Below are 22,574 nucleotides of genomic sequence, written 5' to 3'. Positions count from 1 at the left end.
TCTGCCGGCATTAGTGCCAGGACAGGTGCTAGCGCGGCTTTGTAAACAGACCTCTTAATTCGCTAATCCACAATTTTCATGTTATGAATTTTTCGCTAATCCACAATTTTCATGTTATGAATTTTTCGCTAATCCACAATTTCTATGTTATGAATTTCCCCATGGTTCATTGCTTTTAAGTATAAAGACTGAATCACCTTAAGGCACCGAAATAAAAAGAACTTTTAAAGAATTAATTGGGGTCCCGCACATAATCACCTTTTCCTCCCCCCCTACCCAGGATACCAGAGCCTTATAGCTGCTCGGCACTCCCTCTGACACCCCCCCCCACCCCCGCATTGCAAACCTTGCCTGTCTGTCCAGCAGCATTGAAGATGCTCTTTCCAGTGTCGCAGGCCTCCTTCCTTCTGTGACCCGCCTCCTTTGATGCAACTTCCTGTTTCTGGTGGGCAGGCTGCAGCAGAAGGAAAGAGGCCTGCCCCAGCTGGAAGGAGCATCTTCAATGCTGCCAGATAAGTGGACAAGGTTCGGGTGGTGTGGGGGCAGGGAGTGATAGGTGTTAGGCAGTGTGCCTTCTGCATTAATCACAATTTAAAAATCTTGCCACACGTTAAAAGTTTTAATGTGTTAATCGCATTAAATCTGCAGCCCTAATTAAAATCAGTAGGTTATTGTTGAGGCGCTTAATTCCATAACTCCTGGTGTATTTGTACTGTGCTATAACTGAATGAATGTGCAAAAAGTAATTTCATGGAACTTTAGCATTTTGGCTTTATCAAATTACTTAAATAACCAATTATGTTCGAAATGTTTTATTTTTTTTTTTTTTGCATCTCCTTTAGTGTATAACTTATAGGTCAATGAGGTGACGTTAATACCTTTATGGCAATAAATGAAACCTATACTACTTCACCTTTGCTTTCCCTTCCAGGGGATCTTTGTATATCACTGCAAATTTGTTTGTAACAAGGTCTGATCTTGTGGAGTTGAAACTAGTAGTCAGAAATCGATACTTTAGACCAGTGGTTTCTTAAACTGTGAGTGATTACCTCAAATGGGATCTCAGAATAATCAAGTGTGTCGTGGTGGAATTAAGAAGAGCACCTAACCACTTCTGCAGGGTCTGATTTTTGAAGTGTGCAAACTGATTGGGTGGAGAGTAAATCATACTGACCAATAAGGCAGCTGAGCTTGAGGGCAACAAAGTACCAATTAGTAACTTTTTGGGGCAACCAGTTGGGAGACTACTGACATCTGGACTCTTCCTGACAGGAAATGAAGGTTGTGAGGTTCATGTACCAGTGTTTTGAAGCCTATGTGGGAACTGTGACAGGGTGTGAGGTCTCCCCCCTTACCACATAGGAACTAAAGAGAGCCTGTGGGCTGGGCTTCTTTCTGTATGGGAGCTGCAGTGTGTGCATGGGTCACAATCCTTCCCATGTAGGAGTTCTGCAGTGCATAGAGTCTGTGCCCCTTCTTTCACAGGAGGTGCAATTCTGTGTTCTTGGGCACTGATCCTCTTTTCACACCTCTCAGAAGTAAGGACCTGGAGCAGATGATAACAATTATGTTCCAAGGATCAGTCCAGACAAATGGGTTGTGACCATCTGCCAGCAGGTGGAGATAGAGAACTCTAAGGAGTTGTTCCTCACAAGCTCCTGCACTTAGCAACCAAGCTAGTACTCCCTATCTCCAGCAGGTGGGATAGCGGCTCCTGTGTGCTGTGGTGAATTCTTTGTGGCTTCCTTTCCTGCGCTTCCACATGGAGACTCTTTGTTCTGTCATAGCCTCAGGCGAGTGTTTCACCTCATTGGATTTCAGTGAGGGTTATTTTCATATCCCAATGGCCTCCTCACAGGAAATTTCTCCGGTTTGTGATCCTGGGAGATCATTTTCAATTCAAGGCCATGCCTTTTGGCCTCGTCACTTCACCTCGCACATTTTCAAAAGTTATGGTGGTGGTAGCAGCCTTTCTTTGCCGACAAGGAATCCAGGTACATCCTTAACCTGGACAATTGGGTTATTTGGGCACCTTCATATCAAGAGAATTCTTCGCAGTACACAGACAGTCCTGTCTCTTCTTTCTGCACTGGGTTGGGTGGTGAATTACAGCAAAAGTCATCTTATCCCCACACAGATCCTGGCGTTTCTGGGAGTGTGCTTCAGTACCCAGGTGGGGAAGGTTTTCCTGCCTCAGCATAGTCAGCTCATGCTCAAACAGCAAATCCTCAGGCTTTCTCTTCCCTGCCCACGGGTGTGGGATTATGCTTAGGTTCTTGGTTCTGTGGCTGCAACTTTGGATGTTCTGCCTTGGGTGAAGTACCACATACGGTCCCTACAGTTGTCCCTGTTGAAGCGGTGGTCTCCAGTCTCTGTGACTTAATGACCAGCTGGTGCAATGGACACCTCAAGCCAGATGGAGTCTGATTTGATGGCTTCTCCCTGCGCACACTGAGGTGGGGTTGCCCTTACAGACTTTCAGTTGGTGTGTTCTCACCTCCGATTCCAGTGTCTTTGGATGGGAAGCCCATTATCTCCTCCATTCTGCACAGGGCCGCTGGGCAAGAGTGGAGACTTCCTGGTCCATCAACAGATTGGAACTTCAAGCTGTCTGGAAAACTCTACTAGCTTTTTCGCCTCTTCTTCGTGGGAGGCTGGTGCACATGCTCTCGGACAATGTCACTGCTGTATCTTACATGAACAGACAAGGAGGAAGAAAGAGTATCTCTAGCCCAGGAGGTGCGTTGTCCTTTTTCAGTGGGCAGAATTAAACATTCCGATTATTTCAGCGTCTTGCATATAAGGTTCACTGAACTTGCAAGCGGATTTCCTCAGCAGTGTGTCTCTGGACCCGGGGGAATGGCAACTGTCAAAAGACTGCATTTTGCCTCTTTTCACACAGTGGGGCCTTCTGGTTCTGAACCTTATAGCATCCAGACTCAATGTGCAAGTACACAGATTCTACAGCTGCTTCAGGGAGAGAGACTCCCTAGGAATGGATGATCTAGTACAGCCTTGGCTGGTCTCCTTTACATGTTTCCTCTGTGGCTTTTCGTGGGAAGGATGTTGCACAGGATAGCGCATCATCCCCTGAAGGTCGTTCTTATAGCTCCGGACTGGTCCAGACGTTCTTGGTATGCGACCTCATCCGTTTTCAAATTGCTCCTCAGTTGACTCTGCCTTCACAGACTGGCTTATTGTACCATGGTCCAGTACTTATGGAGGATCTCTTCCACTTTGGTCTTATGGACTAGCTCTTGAGAGGGCATGATTGAGGAAGAAGGGTTACGCGAATGTTATTACTACCTTGCTGAAAGCCTGAAAGCAGTCTGCTTCTTAGTCTTATGCTAGAGTATGAAGAACGTTTGAGAGCTGGTCTGCACAGAATGGTGATTCTCCATTTCGTGCTTCCTTTTCTCAACTTTTATCCTTCAGGAGGGATTCAATTCTCTCAAGGTTCAGGTGGCAACATTGGTGTGTCATAGAAGCAAGATATAGAACACTTAATTGGCTGCTCACCCTGATATAGTGCAATTCTTCAAGGGAGTCACTCATTTGCATCCCCCTCATTCTTCACATACAGAATGTTAGGCTGTATAGAGAGAGGTGTGACCAGCAGAAGAAAGGGGGTGTTGATGCCCCTGTATAAGTCGTTGGTGAGGCCCCACCTGGAGTATTGTGTTCAGTTTTGGAGGCCGTATCTTGTTAAGGATGTAAAAGAATTGAAGCGGTGCAAAGAAAAGCTACGAGAATGGTATGGGATTTGCATTACAAGACGTTTGAGGAGAGACTTGCTGAACTAAACATGTATACTCTGGAGGAAAGGAGAAACAGGGGTGATATGATACAGACGTTCAAATATTTGAAAGGTATTAATCCGCAAACGAACCTTTTCCGGAGATGGGAAGGTGGTAGAACGAGAGGACATGAAATGAGATTGAAGGGGGGCAGACTCAAGAAAAATGTCAGGAAGTATTTTTTTCACGGAGAGAGTAGTGGATGCTTGGAATGCCCTCCCGCGGGAGGTGGTGGAAATGAAAACGGTAACGGAATTCAAACATGCGTGGGATAAGCATAAAGGAATCCTGTGCCGAAGGAATGGATCCTCAGGAGCTTAGTCAGGATCGGGAGGCGGGGCTGGTGGTTGGGAGGCGGGGATAGTGCTGGACAGACTTGTACGGTCTGTGCCAGGGCCGGTGGTGGGCAGCGGGACTGGTGGTTGGGAGGCGGGGATAGTGCTGGACAGACTTGTACGGTCTGTGCCGGAGCCGGGGTTGGGAGGCGGGGCTGGTGGTTGGGAGGTGGGGATGGTGCTGGGCAGACTTGTGCGGTCTGTGCCGGAGCCGGTGGTTGGGAGGAGGGGGCGGGTGGTTGGGAGGCGGGGATAGTGCTGGGCAGACTTATACGGTCTGTGCCCTGAAGAGCACAGGTACAAATCAAAGTAGGGTATACACAAAAAGCAGCAAATATGAGTTATCTTGTTGGGCAGACTGGATGGACCGTGCAGGTCTTTTTCTGCCGTCATCTACTATGTTACTATGTTACTATTTGCATCCCCCTCTCCGCAGTATTTGTCCTCAGTAGAGTCTTCAATTGTTTCTTAGGCTCTTCAGTTGGACCCCTTTGATCCCCTTCTTTCGGCAACTATCATGGATCTTTCTTTAAAGATAATATTTCTAGTTGCCATTTCATCAGCACGGAGAGTTTCAGAGCTTCAAGCTCTCTCTTACAGGGATCTGTTTCTCCACTTTTCTGACTTGAGAGTTTTCATATGGACAGTTCTGTCCTTTTTGCCAAAGATTGTGTCTCCTTTTCATGTCAGACTGTTTTTTTTCTTTCTTTTTCCAGGGATTTCTATTCTGCAGAATATGCTTCTCTGTGACTGTTGGATGTGAAGCGCATCCTTATACGCTATCTTACCGCTACCAATGATTTCATGTGGTCTGATCATCTTTTTGTCCTCTTTGCAGGTCCCTGGAAGGGTTTGCCGGCTTCCAATGCAACAGTGGCTTGATGGCTTAAGGAGGCTATTTCTTCGGCTTATGTTCTAAGGTGTAGATCTGCTCTCATGTACATCAAGGCTCATTCTGCCAGGTCTTTGGTGACTTCTTTAGCAGAGTCTAAGGCAGTTTTGTTGGCAGATTATCTGTCTGTCAGTGACATAGTCTTCTCATTCCTTTGTTAAGCATTACCATTTGGATGTGTCTGCTTGAGCAGATGCTTCCTTCGGGGTCATGGTTCCCACTGCAGGGGTATCACAGGCCCTCCCCTCTTAAGGATTGCTTTTGTACATCTCATTTGTCTGGACTGATCCTTGGGATGTAATGGAAGGAAACATTAGATAATTATCTGAAAGGATCAGTTCAGAGCCTGCCCTTCTATGATGGTTTCAGTTTTTCCGGATTCTAACTGATTTTGGGTGTTTGTATTCTGGTTCCATTATTTCTAAGGCATGAGATTTGCCCTTTATTTCATAGTTATTTTTCTATGTAGAGGCTGGAGCCTTTTCTCTGGAAGTCACTTTTACTGCTTTATCAAATACTGGCTTGGCTTGGTTACTAAGCGCAGGAGTTTGAGGCGCAACTCATTAGAATTCAATATCTTCACCTGCTGGCAGTGGTCACAACCCATTTGTCTGGACTGATCCTTTGGGGCTAAAGGAAAGAAAATTATCAGGTAATCAACTAATGTTTTCATCCTTTCTCCATTTCAGTGATTAATGTTGTAATAAATTGTAGTGGTTAAAGAGTATAGAGAAGGGCTTGGGGCAAGTTATTAGTACAGGACTAGACTAGCAAGACAAAGATATTGGGGTACCATGGGGGAGGGTAACAGCAGATGCACTCTGGATTCTGGTTCTTGCAGCTGGTGATGGTTTCTTATTAAATATCTAAGTAGATTAACTTAGGATTTTCAGAGAGAAGATGGGCTGAAGGTGGAAGGTGGGGGGAATTGGGAAAGGAGAGAGCTTGAAGTGGGAGGTTAGAAAGGGTGGGGGCAGGGGGATGACCACTAGTATGACGATCCAAGATGGCTGCATAATCCTAGTGCTTCTCCTCTACCCTGCCAAACTCAATAAAAGTTTGAAGACCTTACCTGCCTACAGACATTGCACAATAGAGCTTTAAATACCTATAGTGTGACTGGCATTTTGGAGATTCATGGTTGTACGGCAGTGGTGGTTTGAGTTGCTCTTTCTCCTTGGCAACATGTCTATTGGGTGACACCGAAGGCCATGCTAGAGTAATTGGACCTGCTGCTTCAGGGTCTGGTGGAGCCTCCCATACTGCTGAGAGATGCGGGACCTGACCCTCAAGAATGAAAGGTGGTGAATTGGACCCAAGAGGGGACATATCTAGTGATGGAGACAGAGGCACACCAGGATTATAGAAGCAGAGCCAGATGTATCAGGGCTGTAAGTGGTGTGGCAGACTTTATTTCTAATACTGTACAGTCCTGAGCTCAAGTAGCTACAGAATCTGAGGAATGGCAGTCACCGAAAGTACAGCCTTGGTGAGAGATGTAGCTGACCAGTCCAGAGTGGAACATTTCTTTCACACCACTGTTCATAAATTTAACTTTATATTTTGCTTTGCAATGCTGAAGCTCACTGGAAGCACCCTGGTTAACTTAGCTGAATACTGGATTGGCTGGTAGCATAGAAATGGAGATCAAGGTCTTGAAAATACATTAACTTCTATATGCAGAAAGCTTTACTGAGTATGCATTACAGTTGAAAGCTACCGACGGGTAATTTAGAATACCTAATGGATCTATGTTAAAAGCCTAATAACTTGCGGTGGACGCTTGTATATAAGATGGATGATATTGCTGAACTTCATCAATCAAAATGGGAAAAATAACACAAAGTGGCACTGAAATTAATATAGGGGAACAGATTTATTCTGTGGCTCTGTGGCAAACCCTACTGTATAAGCTAGTGCTTTTAAGTAAAGACATCAGAGACCAGCAAGATGATATGGAAAATAGATGACTATGTAATGTTTTGGATCCTTGGTTTTACAAGAGTGACACTCTCCAGAGGACTGTTTGCAAATCCTGCAGGAAATTTACTGTCTGTCCCCCAGAAAGAAAATTCAGTAAGATACATCTGGAAAGAGCATATAGGAGCATACAGGAACATACAAGAGCATTGGAACCCAAACTCCAAGGAGAAGAGCATGAAACAATTGATGGCCTGTTTCCATTATTATGAAGATAAGCAAAAATTGACGTAAGGGAAAAAGGGCCCAATAAAATAAAGATTCAGAAATACGTATCTATGATGATCTATTACATTTGTCTGGAAACACATAGATGGACATTTCCATTTGGTCTAGCTTTTGAATATTGGGGTGAACACAGCTAGTCAAAAGTTGGAATGGAGAGTAAGAACACCAAAGTGGAGGAAGGTATATGTGGGGAGATAACTGTTGAAATTGAATTGATGCATCCATTTCTGATTGCAATCAATTCAAGTTCAACAGTTATCTTCCCACATATGCTTTCCTCCACTTTGGTGTTCTTACTTCCCATTCCAACTTTTGACTAGAAGTCCTAATCATAGCCAAGATCTCCTTGCCAAATATCGCAGCCTGAAAGGCTAAACGGGATTCAAATATTTTTAACCTTTTTATACTTTTCACTGATGGAAAGGAAATAAATGTCCCCTTTCTTCAGAAGGTTTTGATCCTTATGCCATGAAGCCTTTTTTTTTTTTTTTTAGTGAAACGCTGGTCACTGTCGATGGTAGGACTGGCTGCAAGACGTTTTGAAGATCTAAAGGTGGACGGTTTTTTTTTTTGTGATGTTATTGAAGTCGCGAAGTGTGACACTATATCTGAGGCTTTTTTCCTCCACTTTAACATGTTTTTGAAGTTTAAGCTATTCTCATTGTTTATATTAGTGGAGATTGTTTTGTTGGTAACTTTTTAAAAATCCCTACATGTGTGCAGGCAACATGGAAATCTTGTTTAAAAATTCTTGTTTGACAGTTCCATAGATACTTTGTACCTGCTTAATAATAGGTATAAAGTAATTCCATAAACATTGACTGAGATTTCAAAAGGAAAATTCCACATGTCAGCTTGTTGCTCTTGCCCCTAGCCCTGTCTTTCCCACTTTATGGCATGGTTACAACTACTCTCAAAGGGTAATGGCAGTTTCCAGTCACCAGCTTTTACCTAGGGTAACGTCTTAGTTTCCCAGGTAAAATCATTAGATAATTGTCCTCTGTGCTTGCAGGTGTGCTGTATTTTTCCTTTTATGTTCACATTATTTGAGATGATCTGCCTTATCCTGATAAATGTTTTCATTTTTTGCGTATGAAGTGTACAAATCTCTTTATAGTCTTAATATTCAATTTTATTTTAATTTAGAAAAGCAAAAAGAGGAAAAACAAGATAGTTTTGTAGAGAAATTGGTCACTCAGGTGATAAAGAATCTTCAGGTGAAAATTTCTAACATCCATGTTCGATATGAAGATGATGTAAGTTTTTTTTTTCCTACCACCTTTCTCCTGGGGGGGGGGGGGGAGCTTGATATTTGGAGGGACACACAATTGTAATATAGATATTGGTAGACTAGTATTTCTAGGTCTTTATGTCAGTGATCTAGCTGATGTCTTAACTACCATCCCTTTTATGCATTCACTGTTACCAGTGTTTTTCTTATTTATGATTTCCTTCATCTATCTTTTTGAATTGCTGGGGAAAATATTTACATATCATGTTATTTTAGCATATGTTTGACACCCATAGTAGGGAGGTGGGAGAAGGAAAGAAACACAGAATATATGAAGCACAGCAGTTTTTTTCTTTTTTCTATAGCTAATGTTACAAGTCAGTTGGGTAGACCACTGTCTGAATGTGTTCTGATTACCTAATGACCTCTATTAACACATCCTGAGCTTTTGCACTTTTTAAATTGTGGTAGTGCATTCTCTTTAATTGTTTTAACAAATAAACCTAAAGAGAGAGGAGCTGGAAATCCTGTATGAGAGACCTAGAGATCCAGTTTTTATAGATGTATACTTTAGTATATTTAGTACATCTTAAGGAACTAGTCCTAGGTATTCATGGATAAAGTACATAATAGATTGAAATTTTCACTTTTAAGAATGTGTGCAAAATATGCAGCCTTTAATTTAGGAGACAGCAAATTGTTTATAGTATAGGAAATATCAGGTAATAGACTTATTAATGTTTTTTTCCCCTCCAATTTTGTCTCCTCTTACAGAAGATCTATAGATTTTCTTTTTCCTTTTTTGTTTCTAGATCACAAATCCTGATCGTCCACTATCGTTCGGGGTGTCCCTTCAAAATCTCAGCCTCCAGGTAGTTTGGTTTTTATAATAAAATATTAGGTACTTTGAAGGTTGTGAGATCATTTGTTGGACCAATATTTATAATGGGAAAGCACAACAGTAGTTCTACCAACCCCTACCATCTCTATATTAAAGAGCAAGGGTGCCCAAACCAGACCTTTCTTTTTCAAGAAGGGGTTAGGGTTTAATTTATTTGATATACCGCCCAAGGCGGTGAACAGTCAAAACTAAGAGTAAGGAAGGGGAACTCCAATGTTTAGGAAAGAGGAGAGACAATGAAAGCTCAGTTAATCCAAGGACACACACTAAAGAAACACAAGGTGAGCATTAAAATCAACATGCAAGCTTAATAGGTATACCACAAGGGTTTGCATGAGGAGGAGACCGGGATGAACCAGCAGATACGCAGAAGGACTGATCACAGCTCTTGCTGGTTCTGTCCACAACGAAGCCCAGGCCTGTACTGCAGTGGGCTCCCAGTCCCCCCCCTCCCCCCCGTGGACCACTTCTAAAAGGTAGCATAAAATGGAAGGTTTCCTTAGACCACATCTTATGGTTGGGCTCTGATTGCTGGTTGTCAGGATACATCTGGCCAGTTTATTTCATCTTTGTGTCTTCTTGGTGTCTTAGGTCATCTCAGCAGGGCCTGTTGTCTGTTCCACTCTAACTATGATTTGACTGGATATTACTTGTCATACTGCCTTCAGCTATTTGGGCCCTTACTTGTGGAATAGTTTTCTGAGAGGGTGATACAGCATACACAAAAAGCATACAAACAAAAGAAGCACAACTGAGCCTTCAAGACTGAGACGACAGGAGTCCTTTATTAACAAGTGACCTGACACGGGCCGTGATTCGGCATCAACGACGCCTGCCTCAGGGGTCAGGGTGTGATTGTAAAATATGCAAAATAAGCAAGTTCAAATCCTCAAAATAAAAGAAATAAGATCTGTAGACTAAAGTCGTCTGTCAACAAGGACGGTACTTTAATGAAACTCCTGTAGTAATCGCCGTCAGTCGAATAAACAAACAAACTGCTCATGTTCTGTAGTGTTTAAATCCCAGGGATCATTTTTCATCAGTACTGGAGGAGTTAAATTGGTTGTCCTTTGGATTATGTCTCTTGGATCCTCAAATCTGTCTTTTCAAGGTTTTAATGTCCAGTAGGCCTTTGTATCTGGCAGATCATCTTCTGTGATGTGTGCTTTCATGATCCTGTTGGTCATCCTAAGAGTTTGTTGAACACCCCACCTCTGTTGAACCCTGCTTTGATGGATACTTTCCATAGACAATGTAAAGCACAGTGTTTAGACCAAGCCGTTGCTTAGGATCTTGGGTTGTTACCCACTTGTTAGGAGATTTTATGGTTTGTAATATGGTAACCTTGCGCTTTTACTGGATCTTTTGCTGGGTAAGGACAATAAAGATATTTACACCTAAACAATGTGCATTTACTTGTGGCAATTCCAGCTCTATTGGGATAAATAGAATCAAAAAGCTGGGTGGACTTTTTAAGAACTTTGTCCACTCCAGATTCAAGGCTAAAGCTCTTCTACAGTCTGCACTGGGTAAGGCATATTTACCTTAATGAGTCACTTATGATGGTGTTTCCTAAGTCAGTCCTGGAGTACCCTCTTGCCAGTCAGGTTTTCAGGATATCCATAATGAATATGTATGAAATTGAATTGCATACACTGCTCCATTATATGCAAATCTTTCTTGCATATTCATTGTGGGTATCCTGAAAACCTGACTGGCAAGAGGGTACTCCAAGACTGACTTGGTAAACGCTGACTTATGATACATTTGTAGAATAGGGTTGCCAACTTTTGAAAGAGAAAATCCTGCCAACTGCTCCACCAGTACTGACCCTGCCCTGCACCCAACAAATAACTGCAGTGAGGGCAGTAATTCAGGCTTCAGTGTGCCACATTGAGGGCTGGGAGTGGTGAGAGAAGTACAAGAGGGTTGTACTCTTTAGCCCCCATTAAGCGTAGTCCCCCAACACACGCACTTAAATCAAACTCTGCACTTACTTCTGGCCTTCTCTCAATGGGTATAGAACAGAATTAAGATATCCTATATAATAATAAAAAGCACCTCCAACGTTCTAAAGCTGACTCCGTGGCAGTGAAAGTTTGAAGGGCTCGTGCTGCCTCTAACGCTGTATCCATCTCCTGAATTGACGTCACGTACTTCCGGGTTCGTCACAAACAGCACTGACCAACCACAGGATAGCAGCACAAGGCACAACCTCAACGCCTATAGCCTTCCCTTCAAGTTTGTTCCCTCAGAGTCCTGCTCTCGCGGAAAGACGAAATGACGTCAGCTGGCGGGACTCAGAGGGAACAAAGTCGAAGGGAAGGCTACAGACGGGCAGGGCTTTTAAAGACGCGGCCGCTTCGACGGAGGTAAACGGGAACGAGGAGAATCTCTGGGTGGCTGGAGGGGGAGCAGGGGAGAGAGGACAATTGCTGGATGCCTGGAGGGGGGCAGGGGAGAGAGGAGAATCACAGGGTGGCTGGAGGGGGAGCAGGGGAGAGAGGACAATTGCTGGATGCCTGGAGGGGGGCAGGGGAGAGAGGAGAATCACAGGGTGGCTGGAGGGGGGCCAGGGGAGATAGAATTGCTGGGTGGCTGGAGGGGGGGCAGGGGAGATAGGGCAATCACTGGGTGGCTGGAGGAGGGCAGGGGAGAGAGGAAAATCGGGTAGCTACAGGGGGGGCAGGGGACAGAGGAGAATTGCTAGGTGGCTGGAGGGGGGGGGGAGAGAGGAGAATCACTAGGAGGCTACAGAGGGGGCAGGAGATAGAGGGGAATCGCTGGGTGGCTGGAGGGGGGGCAGGGGAGAGAGGAGAAGCACAGGGTGGCTGGAGGGGGGCCAGGGGAGATAGGAGAATTGCTGGGTGGCTGGAGGGGGGCAGGGGGGAGAGGAGAATCGCTGGGTGGCTGGAGGAGGGGCAGGCGAGAGAGGAGAATTGCTGGGTGGCTGGAGGGGGGCAGGGGAGAGAAGAGCATTGGTGGCTGGCTGGGGGGGGCAAGGGAAAAAGGAGAATCGCTGGTGGCTGGAGGGGGGGCATGGGAGAGAGAATCACTGGGTGGCTGGAGGGGGGGCAGGGGAAAGGAGAATCACTGGGTGGCTGGAGGGGGAGCAGGGGACAGAGGAGACTCGCTGGGCGGCTGGAGGGGGGCAGGGAAGAGAGGAAAATTGCTGGGTGGCTACAGGGGGGGCAGGGGACAGGAGAATCGCTAGGTGGCTGGAGGGGGGTGGAGGAGAGAGTAGAATCGCTGGGTGGCTACAGAGGGGACAGGAGATAGAGGGGAATCGCTGGGTGGCTGGAGGGGGGGCAGGGGAGAAAGGAGAATCGGTGGGTGGCTGGAGGGGGGGGGGGCAGGGGACAGAGGAGACACACTCGCACCCAGCGGTCTCTCTTTCTGTCACACACACGCACTCTGTCTCTCATATACACTCCGAGAAAAACCTTGCTAGCGCCCGTTTCATTTGTGTCAGAAACGGGCCTCTTTTACTAGTTTCTCCATAAAATTCCCCATACAGGGAAATTTCTGATTCTTGTACAATCTCACTACCAATGACAGACATATTGTGAAATATAAAACTGGGGGGGGGGGGGGGGGTAGTCACTCTGGACCTAGTCCAAATTTGCTATGCCAGCACTAACTTCCAAACTACGGACCCTACTTATAAGAGGACAGTGCTTTAAATATTAGAGTGGGCCCTAGAACATTAAAAAATCTATTGGGAAAACTGAGCAAGCCAAATTACTACAGATTGCTGTGTAGAACATTCATTCTAACAGAATAGCTGGATTCAGTCCACAGGACACAACACAGATACTAAATGCAGAATAAGTGACCACAAACTAGAAACAGAGAGTTGTAAACAAAAATTAAATTGAATTCCCAAGAAGCCAGACCTTGATGTACTACAACTCCAGAGAAATGGAAATCAAGACATTTCACCCTGTACTGTGCAAAATAAATAAAACATAGCGGGTGTCAAGGATGGTGTTGAGGGGGTACAACCAAGGCAGTTACCCTTTGCCCCTAGCCAGAGAGGGCCCCAAGCCTGTCTGAAGCTGAACAAGACACAGCCTGATGGTGGGCTTCAGAGTCCCCTCCCAAATTTCCTCCCTGGGCCTTAGGGTATGGGTTCTTTTAAAATTGCTTGAGTAGCATTCATACAATAACACTTTAAAGTGTGTGTGTTTGTGTGTTTATGCATTCTTGTAGCCCACTATTTTTCAAAAATTTCGATTCAAAATGACTTACAATTTACATTTTGGTGGAGTTACAATAGTGTTGTACAACGTGGAGAGGGCATCTGTAGTTCGTATGATCATTCCTAGAATTTTTGAAGAGATAAATTTGAAAAGGAAAAGGTAGTGGTAGCTTTTATGTTCAGTTGTAGAGTTTTGGTGATGTTTGTTCATATAGTTTTTGAAGAGGTAGATTTGAAAGGAAAACAATGATATCTTTGTGATTAGCTGTAGATTTTTTTTGAAGTAGGTTTTCATTTCTTTTCTAAATTGGAGGAGATTTGTGATGCTTCTTATGGTTTTTGGTATCGAGTTCTACCATTTGGAACCCTGGTAGCTAAATCCTTCTATTTAGATAGTTTTGTAGATGTAGGAGTAGGTAGTTTCTGTTTAATGAGCTGGCGTTTCTTGCGGATAGTTCAATCATGTTAAGCATTTATTCGGTTGCCATTCCAAACAGTATCTTGAAGATTAGGTTGCTCGCTTTGAAAACTTTTCTTGCCTTGACTGGTAGCCAATGTAATGTTTCAAGCAGTGGGGTTGCTCTTTCGTATTTCGATTTCTTGAAAATCAGTCTTGCTGCTGTGTTTTGGATTGTTCACAGTGATTTTAGTGTTTTTTCCTTGCACCCTACGTATGCTGCATTGCAGTAGTCTAGTTGCAATAGTATCATTGATTGGACCAGTATACGGAAAGATTGTCTAGGGAAATAGTCTTTTATTCTTTTTAGTTTCCATAGTGTTCTGAAGCATTTTGATGTTACTGCTGATATTTGATTGTCCAGTGTTAGATGTTTGTTGAGAATGATTCCTAGTATTTTAAGTTGTGTTTCGATGTGCTTTGTTAGTTGGTTGATTGTGAATTTTTGGTAGGATGTGGGGTTGTGTAGGCTGGATAGTTCTAGGAATTTGGTTTTGTCTCTGTTCAGTTTGAGTTTGAAAGTTGTTGCCCATTTTTCCATGAGGTCCAATACTTTTTTTTTTTTTTTTTTTTTTAAATTTTGTCCTGAGTGTTTGTGATTGTTTTGGAAAGTTATGAAGATGGTGACATCATTTACATATATAAATGTGTTGAAACCCATTAATTCCAGTTTTTTTCCAAGCGGTGCCATCATTACAGTGACCAGTATTGGTGATGGCAATTTCTGTAGTACCCCGCACTCAGATATCCATGAGGCTGATGTTTGACTGGACATCTTTACAGTGTAGGATCTGGTCTTTAGGAAGCCATTGAACCATGTTGCCACTGCACTGCTGATTCCTGTGTTGTTGACCAGTGTCACTAGTATGGTGTGGTCTACTAGGTCGAATGCACTTGACATGTCAAATTGTAGTAGTAATACGTTTTATCCTTAGCATATTGTGCTTCTGAATTTTGTTAGGGTAGTTTTGGCCTTCTCAGTGCTGTGTTGTGGTCTGAAACCTTATTGGGATTTATGAAGAATTGATAATTTTGTCAAGTATTCAGTTAGTTGCTGTGTTACTAGACCTTCCATTGTTTTGGTTAGTATTTATTTAGTTGTTACATTTGTATACCACATTTTCCTACCTATTTGCAGGCTCAATGTGGCTTACATAGTACCGAAAAGGCGTTTGCCAATTCCGGTATGAACAAATACAGTAATGTTGTGGTAGAATAAGGTTCGTGTGTACAGACACATTAGGGAATCGTAGAGAGGAAGAGTTATTATATGTCCATTACAAGCTTTGGTTTCATTGTGTTGCAGGGTACAGGCATTTAAGTTGGGTCGGTAGGGTATGCCTTTTTGAACAGGTTAGTTTTTAATGATTTCCGGAAGTTTAGGTGATCATAAGTTGTTTTCACGGCTTTTGGTAATGCGTTCCATAGTTGTGTTCTTATGTAGGAAAAGCTGGATGCACAGGTTGATTTGTATTTGAGTCCTTTGCAGCTTGGGTAGTGGAGATTTAGGTATGTTCGTATTGATCCTGTTGTGTTTCTGGTTGGTAGGTCTATGAGGTCTGTCATGTATCCCGGCGCTTTGCCGTAGATAATTTTATGAACCAGGGTGCAGATTTTGAAAGCAATACGTTCTTTGATTGGGAGCCAATGCAGTTTTTCACGGAGGGGTTTGGTGCTTTCGAATTGCGTTTTTCCAAATATAAGCCTGGCTGCCGTGTTTTCAGCGGTCTGAAGTTTCTTTATAATTTGTTATTTGCATCCCGCATAAATTTTGTTGCAGTAGTCTACATGGCTTAGTATCATTGATTGTATCAAGGTGCGAAATGTTTCCCTTGGGAAGAATGGTTTCATGCGTTTGAGTTTCCATATTGAGTGGAACATGTTCTTTGTTGTAAATTTCACTTGGTTCTGTAGTGTGAGGTTACGGTCAATTGTAACACCGAGAATTTCCAGGCTATCTGAGGTAGGGAGGGTATAATCTGGGGTGTTTGTTTGTGGGTTTGTTCGTATTGTATTGGGATAAGAGGATGAGACAGTGTGTTTTTTCTGTGTTGAGTTTTAGTTGAAATGCGTTTGCCCATGAGTCCATGATATTCAAGCTGAGCTTGATTTCGTTGGTGATTTCTGTCAGATCATGTTTGTAAGGAATGTATATTGTGACATCGTCTGCATAGATGAAAGGGTTAAGGCCTTGGTTGGATAAGGATTTGGCTAGTGGGGTCATCATTAGGTTGAAAAGGATTGGTGATAGTGGTGATCCTTGAGGTACTCCGCATTCTGCTTTCCACGGTGGTGATATGTTTGAGCTTGATTTCACTTGATATGTTCTAGTGGTTAGGAAATCCTTGATCCAACTAAGTATGTGTCCACCAATCCTGAAGTAATCTAGGAGTCTTAGTAGTATTTTATGGTTTACCATGTCGAACGCATTGGACATGTCGAATTGGAGGAGAAGTATGCTTTTCCCTGTGGCTATTATTTCCTGCTTGAATTTGGCTAGGAGGGTAATTATTACTGTTTCAATGCTATGGAGGGGGAGAAATCCTGATTGTGATTCATGTAATATTGTGAATTTGTTTATATAATCAGTAAGTTGTTTGGTTACCATACTTTCCATCAGTTTGACCACCAGTGGGATTGATGCTACTGGGCGGTAGTTAGTGATTTCGTTTGATTTTTTTCTTGGGATCTTTTGGTATTGGGGTGAGTAGGATGTTGCCATTTTCCTTAGGGAAGAGACCTTGTTGAAGCATGTAGTTTGTGGGATGTAAGGTCTGCTAAGCGGTGGGGGGCGGATTATATTAGGTAGCTAGGGCAGGTATCCAATTTACAGTGAAAGTTGGAGAACCTATTAATCGCCTGGGTGACTGTTTCCGCGGTGAGGAAAGCGAAGTTTGACCAGGTTTGGTCCGCTGGGTATTCACCAGGGGTTGGGTCCAAGCCAGTGATGAAATTTTAGATATCAGTGTTGTCCTGAGGTAGCGTGTTAACATAGGTTTGCAATTTTTTCATTGAAGTATTTAGTTACTTACGTCAGACAAGGGCGGGCCAGGGAGGAAAGGAGGGAAGTCCGAAGGGAGGCGATCAGCTGTTGCCTGCTGCAGTGCCTTCACACGGAGGTGAGAGGCTCTGTGAGGGCCTGGCCCGATGGCAGATGGAGGGGGGAGGGGTGGCGAGGGCGGGGGTGCGGAGAATGGGGGGGAGGCCGGGGCTGTGGGAAGCTATCATTTCAATGCAGGGGGGAGCGGCGGCGGCGGCATTGTCAGAAGGGAAAAAAGAAAGCCAAGTCCCTGAAGGACGTCCATGTTAGGCAAGGATGTCCCTGACGAGCACTTGGGACACGCAGCTTGTTGTTGGTTTTTTTTACATGGGTGTTAGGCGCTTTTCCCACTGGTCTCTATAGGTCCGTTCACAGCAGCCCCAGCCTATCGAGAGGTGCAGATCTCATGTTAGGTTTTCCATGGTAAGGGGAATCGGTAAACGTTAGTGCATCTCATTATAATAGCCTTGCAACGGTACTGCAGCTTATTATAATTATCTGCATTCCGTTTTCGTTAGCTGCTACCGTGATAGGAAAATGGCCTTTAGTGCATGCCAGGGTTTACTACTTGCTCGTTAATGGCTCATTAATGGCTCGTTAAGTTTAGTGCATCTGGCTTTGAGTTTTAGAAATAGTTATGTGGTTAAAATAAAACTTTAACTCACGGATTGTAGGTATGACCTTTATAGTTTCTGGTTCTGATATCCTTGGATGGTCCAATTGAAGCAGGTTGCTGTAGGCTTTTCCTTTGTTGTCCTGGAGGAGGGTTAGATGTAAGTGTAGATCGAGTACCGGTCACAGGGCATGAGGACAGTTATTTGCAATATGAAGGGAAGGTAAAACTTCTTTTCTCCAGCCAAAATAAAAGAAAAGTTCAAAGTAAAATTGAGGACTGGTGCCTCAATACAGACTGCGCAGAAGTCACTAAAAATTTGAGTTGTAAATAAGCAAAAAGTGTATTATTTGCAGAGCCTAATGTGAACCCAGCCACCCTATCACTTGTCTATATTTTAGTAGTGGTATTGAGGCTACTGGTCTGTAATTTGTGATATCACTGATCTTGCTGGTAGTGTTTTTGGGGATAGGTGCGAGTACTATGTTGCCTTTGTCTGTTGGAAATTGACCTCTTTCAAACATGTATGTGATGTGTTTGGTGAGGTACTCGATGAGCCAGTCTGGTGGGGTTTTCATCATGTAGTTGGAACATTTGTCAAGTAGGCAGTATGCACGTATTTTGTCATTAATGTCTTTACTGTGGTGGTTTGAACATGGTCCATATTCTTTCATGCGGTGTGGTTGTGTGCTTTGCAGTCCTGTAGGTGGTCTGTGATGTTTATTTGTGGTTTTGCAAGGTTGGATCTCGTGTGTGTTGTGTAAGCTCGTCTGCAGTTGGTGGTGTTTCAGTTCTGGGTTTTCAGTAGTTTCTTCATGAGTTAGAATATTTTTTTTTTGTATTGGTCTGGTCGAGCTTCGTATATGTACTGTATTCTGCTTTTGCTTTCTTTATGCTGTTTGTGTATGTTCTTATGACTTTTCTTGATATGGATTTGTTTGCGTCTGTTTTTGGCCCATTCTTTTTTGATTTTCCTGCAGTTTCTTCATGTGTAGTACTTTGTCATTAAACCAGGGACACGGTTGTTTTGTGATTTTTGTTTTGAGTGGTGCTATTTTGTTTTCACTTGTTTCGTCCCATTTTCTCATGGTGTTTATCCTCGCTACAGTCCACTCATAATTATATGTTCATTGAAGGTCAGGTATTTATTACCTTTTGTTAGTTTGAGTGAAAGTGTGTTCTAATTTTGCTAACTATCCCAGATCCAAACATGGACAATTTAACACCATCTTCCACATACAACTGGCAAAATACAAACTGAAGTTAATTAACAAAAGACAGCAGATACAGCCCATAGACCATATCATTATAGAAGATTAAGGTTTTAGCTAATGTTAGTTGCCTTTTTCAGGCAAAGCAAAGATACCAATAGCGAAAATGCTGATCTTTCTTGCTTGGTATAGTAATTACATTGATATGAGAGTTCATTGATGCACTAATTAATTATTAGTGCATATTGCTGTTTGTATAGTTGTGAAAATATGTATTAATTGCTGACCTCTGAGGAGATACCTTCTCTGTGGAGAATAAAAATACTGATGGTACTCTTGTAACCATAAAACACTATTCTGCAAACAAGCTAAAGCCTTCACCTTTGGAGATTAGCAGGATGGCTACACTGATGTCTGTGTACGTTATGATAAAGTGTATTTAGTAGTATGGTGTCACTGTGAATGAAGATAGTGATATCAATTGTAGCACATCATGGGCCTTGGGGACCTCACTAAAAAAAAAAAGAAACAGAATATACTTCATAAAATAGGTCCTCAAATCTCACAAATTAAGAAAATCATGATCAAGATTTGGGCGTCCCCAACCGTATTATTGAAACGAAAGATGGACGCCCATCTTGTTTCGAAAATACGGGTTTCCCTGCCCCTCCACCGGGACACGTTTGCGAGGACGTCCTCAGCAAAACTTGGGCATCCCTATCAATTATGCCCCTCCATGTGTATTTGGTAAGCTCCTTCTGTAAAAGGGAATATGGTTTGTTTGACACTCTAGCAGATGGTAGGTAACATCTGAAGAAGGGGCTTGTGTAGTCTCAAGAGCTTGCATGCTTGGGCCTGTCATCAAGCTAACTGGTGCTATGGGCAATCTATAGAGAAGGTGCAAGAATCCTCTTTGCAGGACATGAACATTGCTGTTGCCATTGGATGAGGCACCCACAGTGTAGAGGCTGCCAAAGAGCTCTTACTACAGTAGTGGTAGCAGTGGCATGGAGTTCTGATGCCCTCTCCTCCACCATACTGGATTTGGCTCTTATTCACGGTTTCTGATGGCTCTGTTCATATCCATGGATTAATAATTAGTGTTCTAATGAAATGTGGTGGTATAACCTGCAAACTAGTCACCTTTATTCCAGGACTAATACAGATGCCAGAAACAGTGCCTAGAGATTAGAATTATATTTTTTGCTTACTGTTAACTGCTTCATGGCTTATTTTACCAGTTTCCTGAATCTGATGTAAAAAAAACTAGCAAAAAATATTTATGCTGCTACTCGATATGATTTTGCGTTTTTTTTGCACAGTCTTGACTGTATTTACTTGCATATTTGTGTAAATGACACACAAAACTAATCCTAGACTTTATTTTTTTTATAGACATCAGATCAAAATTGGAATCCATGTTTACATGATGAAACTGCTAAATTGTTCTACAAGGTAAAGTACAATCAGTAAATGCTGATACTAAAGAAGATACTTAATGGGGCTTGTACATAGAGATACCAGAAATTGTTAAATGTTTACTGTCATTTGTGAACTAGAAGAATGGGTGGTATGGGTTAAAAGTGTAATTCTAATGAGCTGTTGTGAGTAGATTGCTTTGCGTGTACTAAGTTCCCAGCCATTTCTGCCTGATTGCCTAGACAAAGTAATAGCGAAGTTGCTCCATACCTCAGGAATCCTTGTCTTTGAGTGCCATGAGAATATATTTCAAAATTTAAGACCATCACTGTCTTCTGTGTCTATTGTAGCATACTCGGTAGTATATTAAACTATTCTAGAGCAGTGGTTCTCGACATTTTTTTCAGTTGGGGAACACCTGCCAGTTGATACTCATATATGAGACTTCATATATAACTTTCACAGATCTTTGGTCCAATACATTATGGCAGGTCTTATGAATTAAGGGTAAACATGCTCTGCATCCACAATAACTTAAAAGCTCTCTACTAGCAGGCACATTGTGAAATACAGAATCTGAAAAAAAACTAACTCTACATACATATAGCAAATCTACCATGTAACAGCAGCACTAATTCCTATCATTCAAACACGAACCCTACCTATAAATTCTAGCAATCCTACAAAAAAATGTTGTTAAAATTGTAAGTTTTATGTTAATCTGTACCTGCTATACACCGACTTGGGTGAATCTCTTCATAAAGGCAGTTAATAAATCCCAATAAATAAATACTGTAACACTGTTTATGCTGGTATCACTAAAGCTCAAATTCACCCCCTCCAAACACTACAAAATATAGCAGCAAGTATACACTGTAAGGTCAGGAAATTTGTCTTTTGCTTCTCTATTAGCAAAACTTAATTGGCTTCCCATTGCCTTTATGTTTGCTTTAAAATTCTGTGCCTTAGCCATAAGGCTGTCCACCTGAATACACCATCATATCTCTCCTTTCTGACAATCCCATATGTGCTGAACCTCAATCTTAGATTCTTTGACACACACATCTAGTATTGCCCTCTGTAAAGGCACATTATGAATCTACAGGAAATGTAGCTTTTTTTTCTTTATGGTTTATCGCCCTCCCTCCGAGTTGCAGGGTTGCCCCCCCCTCCCTCCCTCTGAGTTGCAGAGTTGTCCCGCCCCTCCCTCCCTCCGAGTTGCAGGGTTGTCCCGCCCCTCCCCCTCCCTCCCCGCTCTCTCCCCCTCCCTCCGAGTTTCAGGCTCCCCCTCCCTCCTAGTTCTAGGGTCGTTGTCCCTCCCTCCCTCCCTCCCATTTCGAGCCGCACTCGCTCCAAGTTTTAAAAATCATCTTCACAGGAAAGCAGAGTTAAAAGGCGTGCAGTCTCGGTCCTTCTCTCTGTGTTAGCTCTGGTCCTGCCCTTATTGCGGAAAGAGGAAATGAGGGCGGGATCAGAGCTAATAGAGAAGGGCCGAGCCTGCGGCGGCGAGGGCAGCAGGGGCAGGGCCTCGTGCTGTTGGTCAGTGCTGCAGCTGACGTTCCCGGAACTACATGACGTTCAGTAGCTTTACAGCAGAGCGCACGTATGCCTCAACCACGCAGTCAGCTTCAGAATGTTGGAGGTGCATTTTATTAGATAGGATTGCATTTGTATCCCACATTTTCCCACCTATTGGTAGGTTGATTGTGGCTTACATGATTCATTTGTAAGTCGGTTACAGAGTGTATCGAACAAGGTTACAATTCATGAGAAACAGTGAGAGTCTGTAGTAAATTCCTCACATTTAGTATTGAACAAGGTTAGATCCTTAGAAGGTCCAGTGAGGCTTACATGATTCATTGGTAAACTGGTTATAGAATGAATTGAACAAAGTATGGTGGGGTGACAGGACAGCAAGTTATCATGCTTTCTCAGTATTTAAGGGTGAATGTTAAGAGATGTAACTTATACATGAAGCTGACCTTTCTCCGAGGACAAGCAGGCTGCTTGTTCTCACGACTGGGTGACGTCCGCGGCAGCCCCCACCAACCGGAAAAAAGCTTCGCGGGACGGTCGGGACGCAGGGCACGCCCACCGCGCATGCGCGGCCGTCCCCGCCAGTTCCTTTTTTTCCGCGACTGGAGAGAGTTGTGCTTTTGCCACTCTCTCTGTTTTCAGCCGCCGGATTTTCTCGATCGCGTTTACGCGGATCGTCGCTTTGCTTCTGGTTACCGTACGGTTTCCCTTTTTGTTTCAAAACAAAAAAAAA

The 22,574-nt window shown here is 43.3% G+C and overlaps 1 protein-coding gene across 1 annotated transcript in view; it reads left to right on the top strand.

Annotated features, from left to right (window-relative positions):
- Positions 1-22,574, top strand: part of VPS13A (vacuolar protein sorting 13 homolog A) — a 556,982-nt gene that overhangs the window by 78,697 nt on the left and 455,711 nt on the right. The window contains exons 6-8 of the mRNA XM_030193720.1: positions 8,379-8,488; positions 9,276-9,335; positions 20,282-20,341. Coding sequence (XP_030049580.1) covers positions 8,379-8,488; positions 9,276-9,335; positions 20,282-20,341 — 230 coding nt within the window. The remainder of the gene's footprint in view (positions 1-8,378; positions 8,489-9,275; positions 9,336-20,281; positions 20,342-22,574) is intronic.

Source organism: Microcaecilia unicolor, chromosome 2 (assembly GCF_901765095.1).
Source record: "Microcaecilia unicolor chromosome 2, aMicUni1.1, whole genome shotgun sequence".
Lineage (NCBI taxonomy): Eukaryota > Metazoa > Chordata > Amphibia > Gymnophiona > Siphonopidae > Microcaecilia > Microcaecilia unicolor.
Note: the sequence above shows the minus strand (reverse complement) of the source record. Positions and strands in the feature narration are given on the sequence as shown.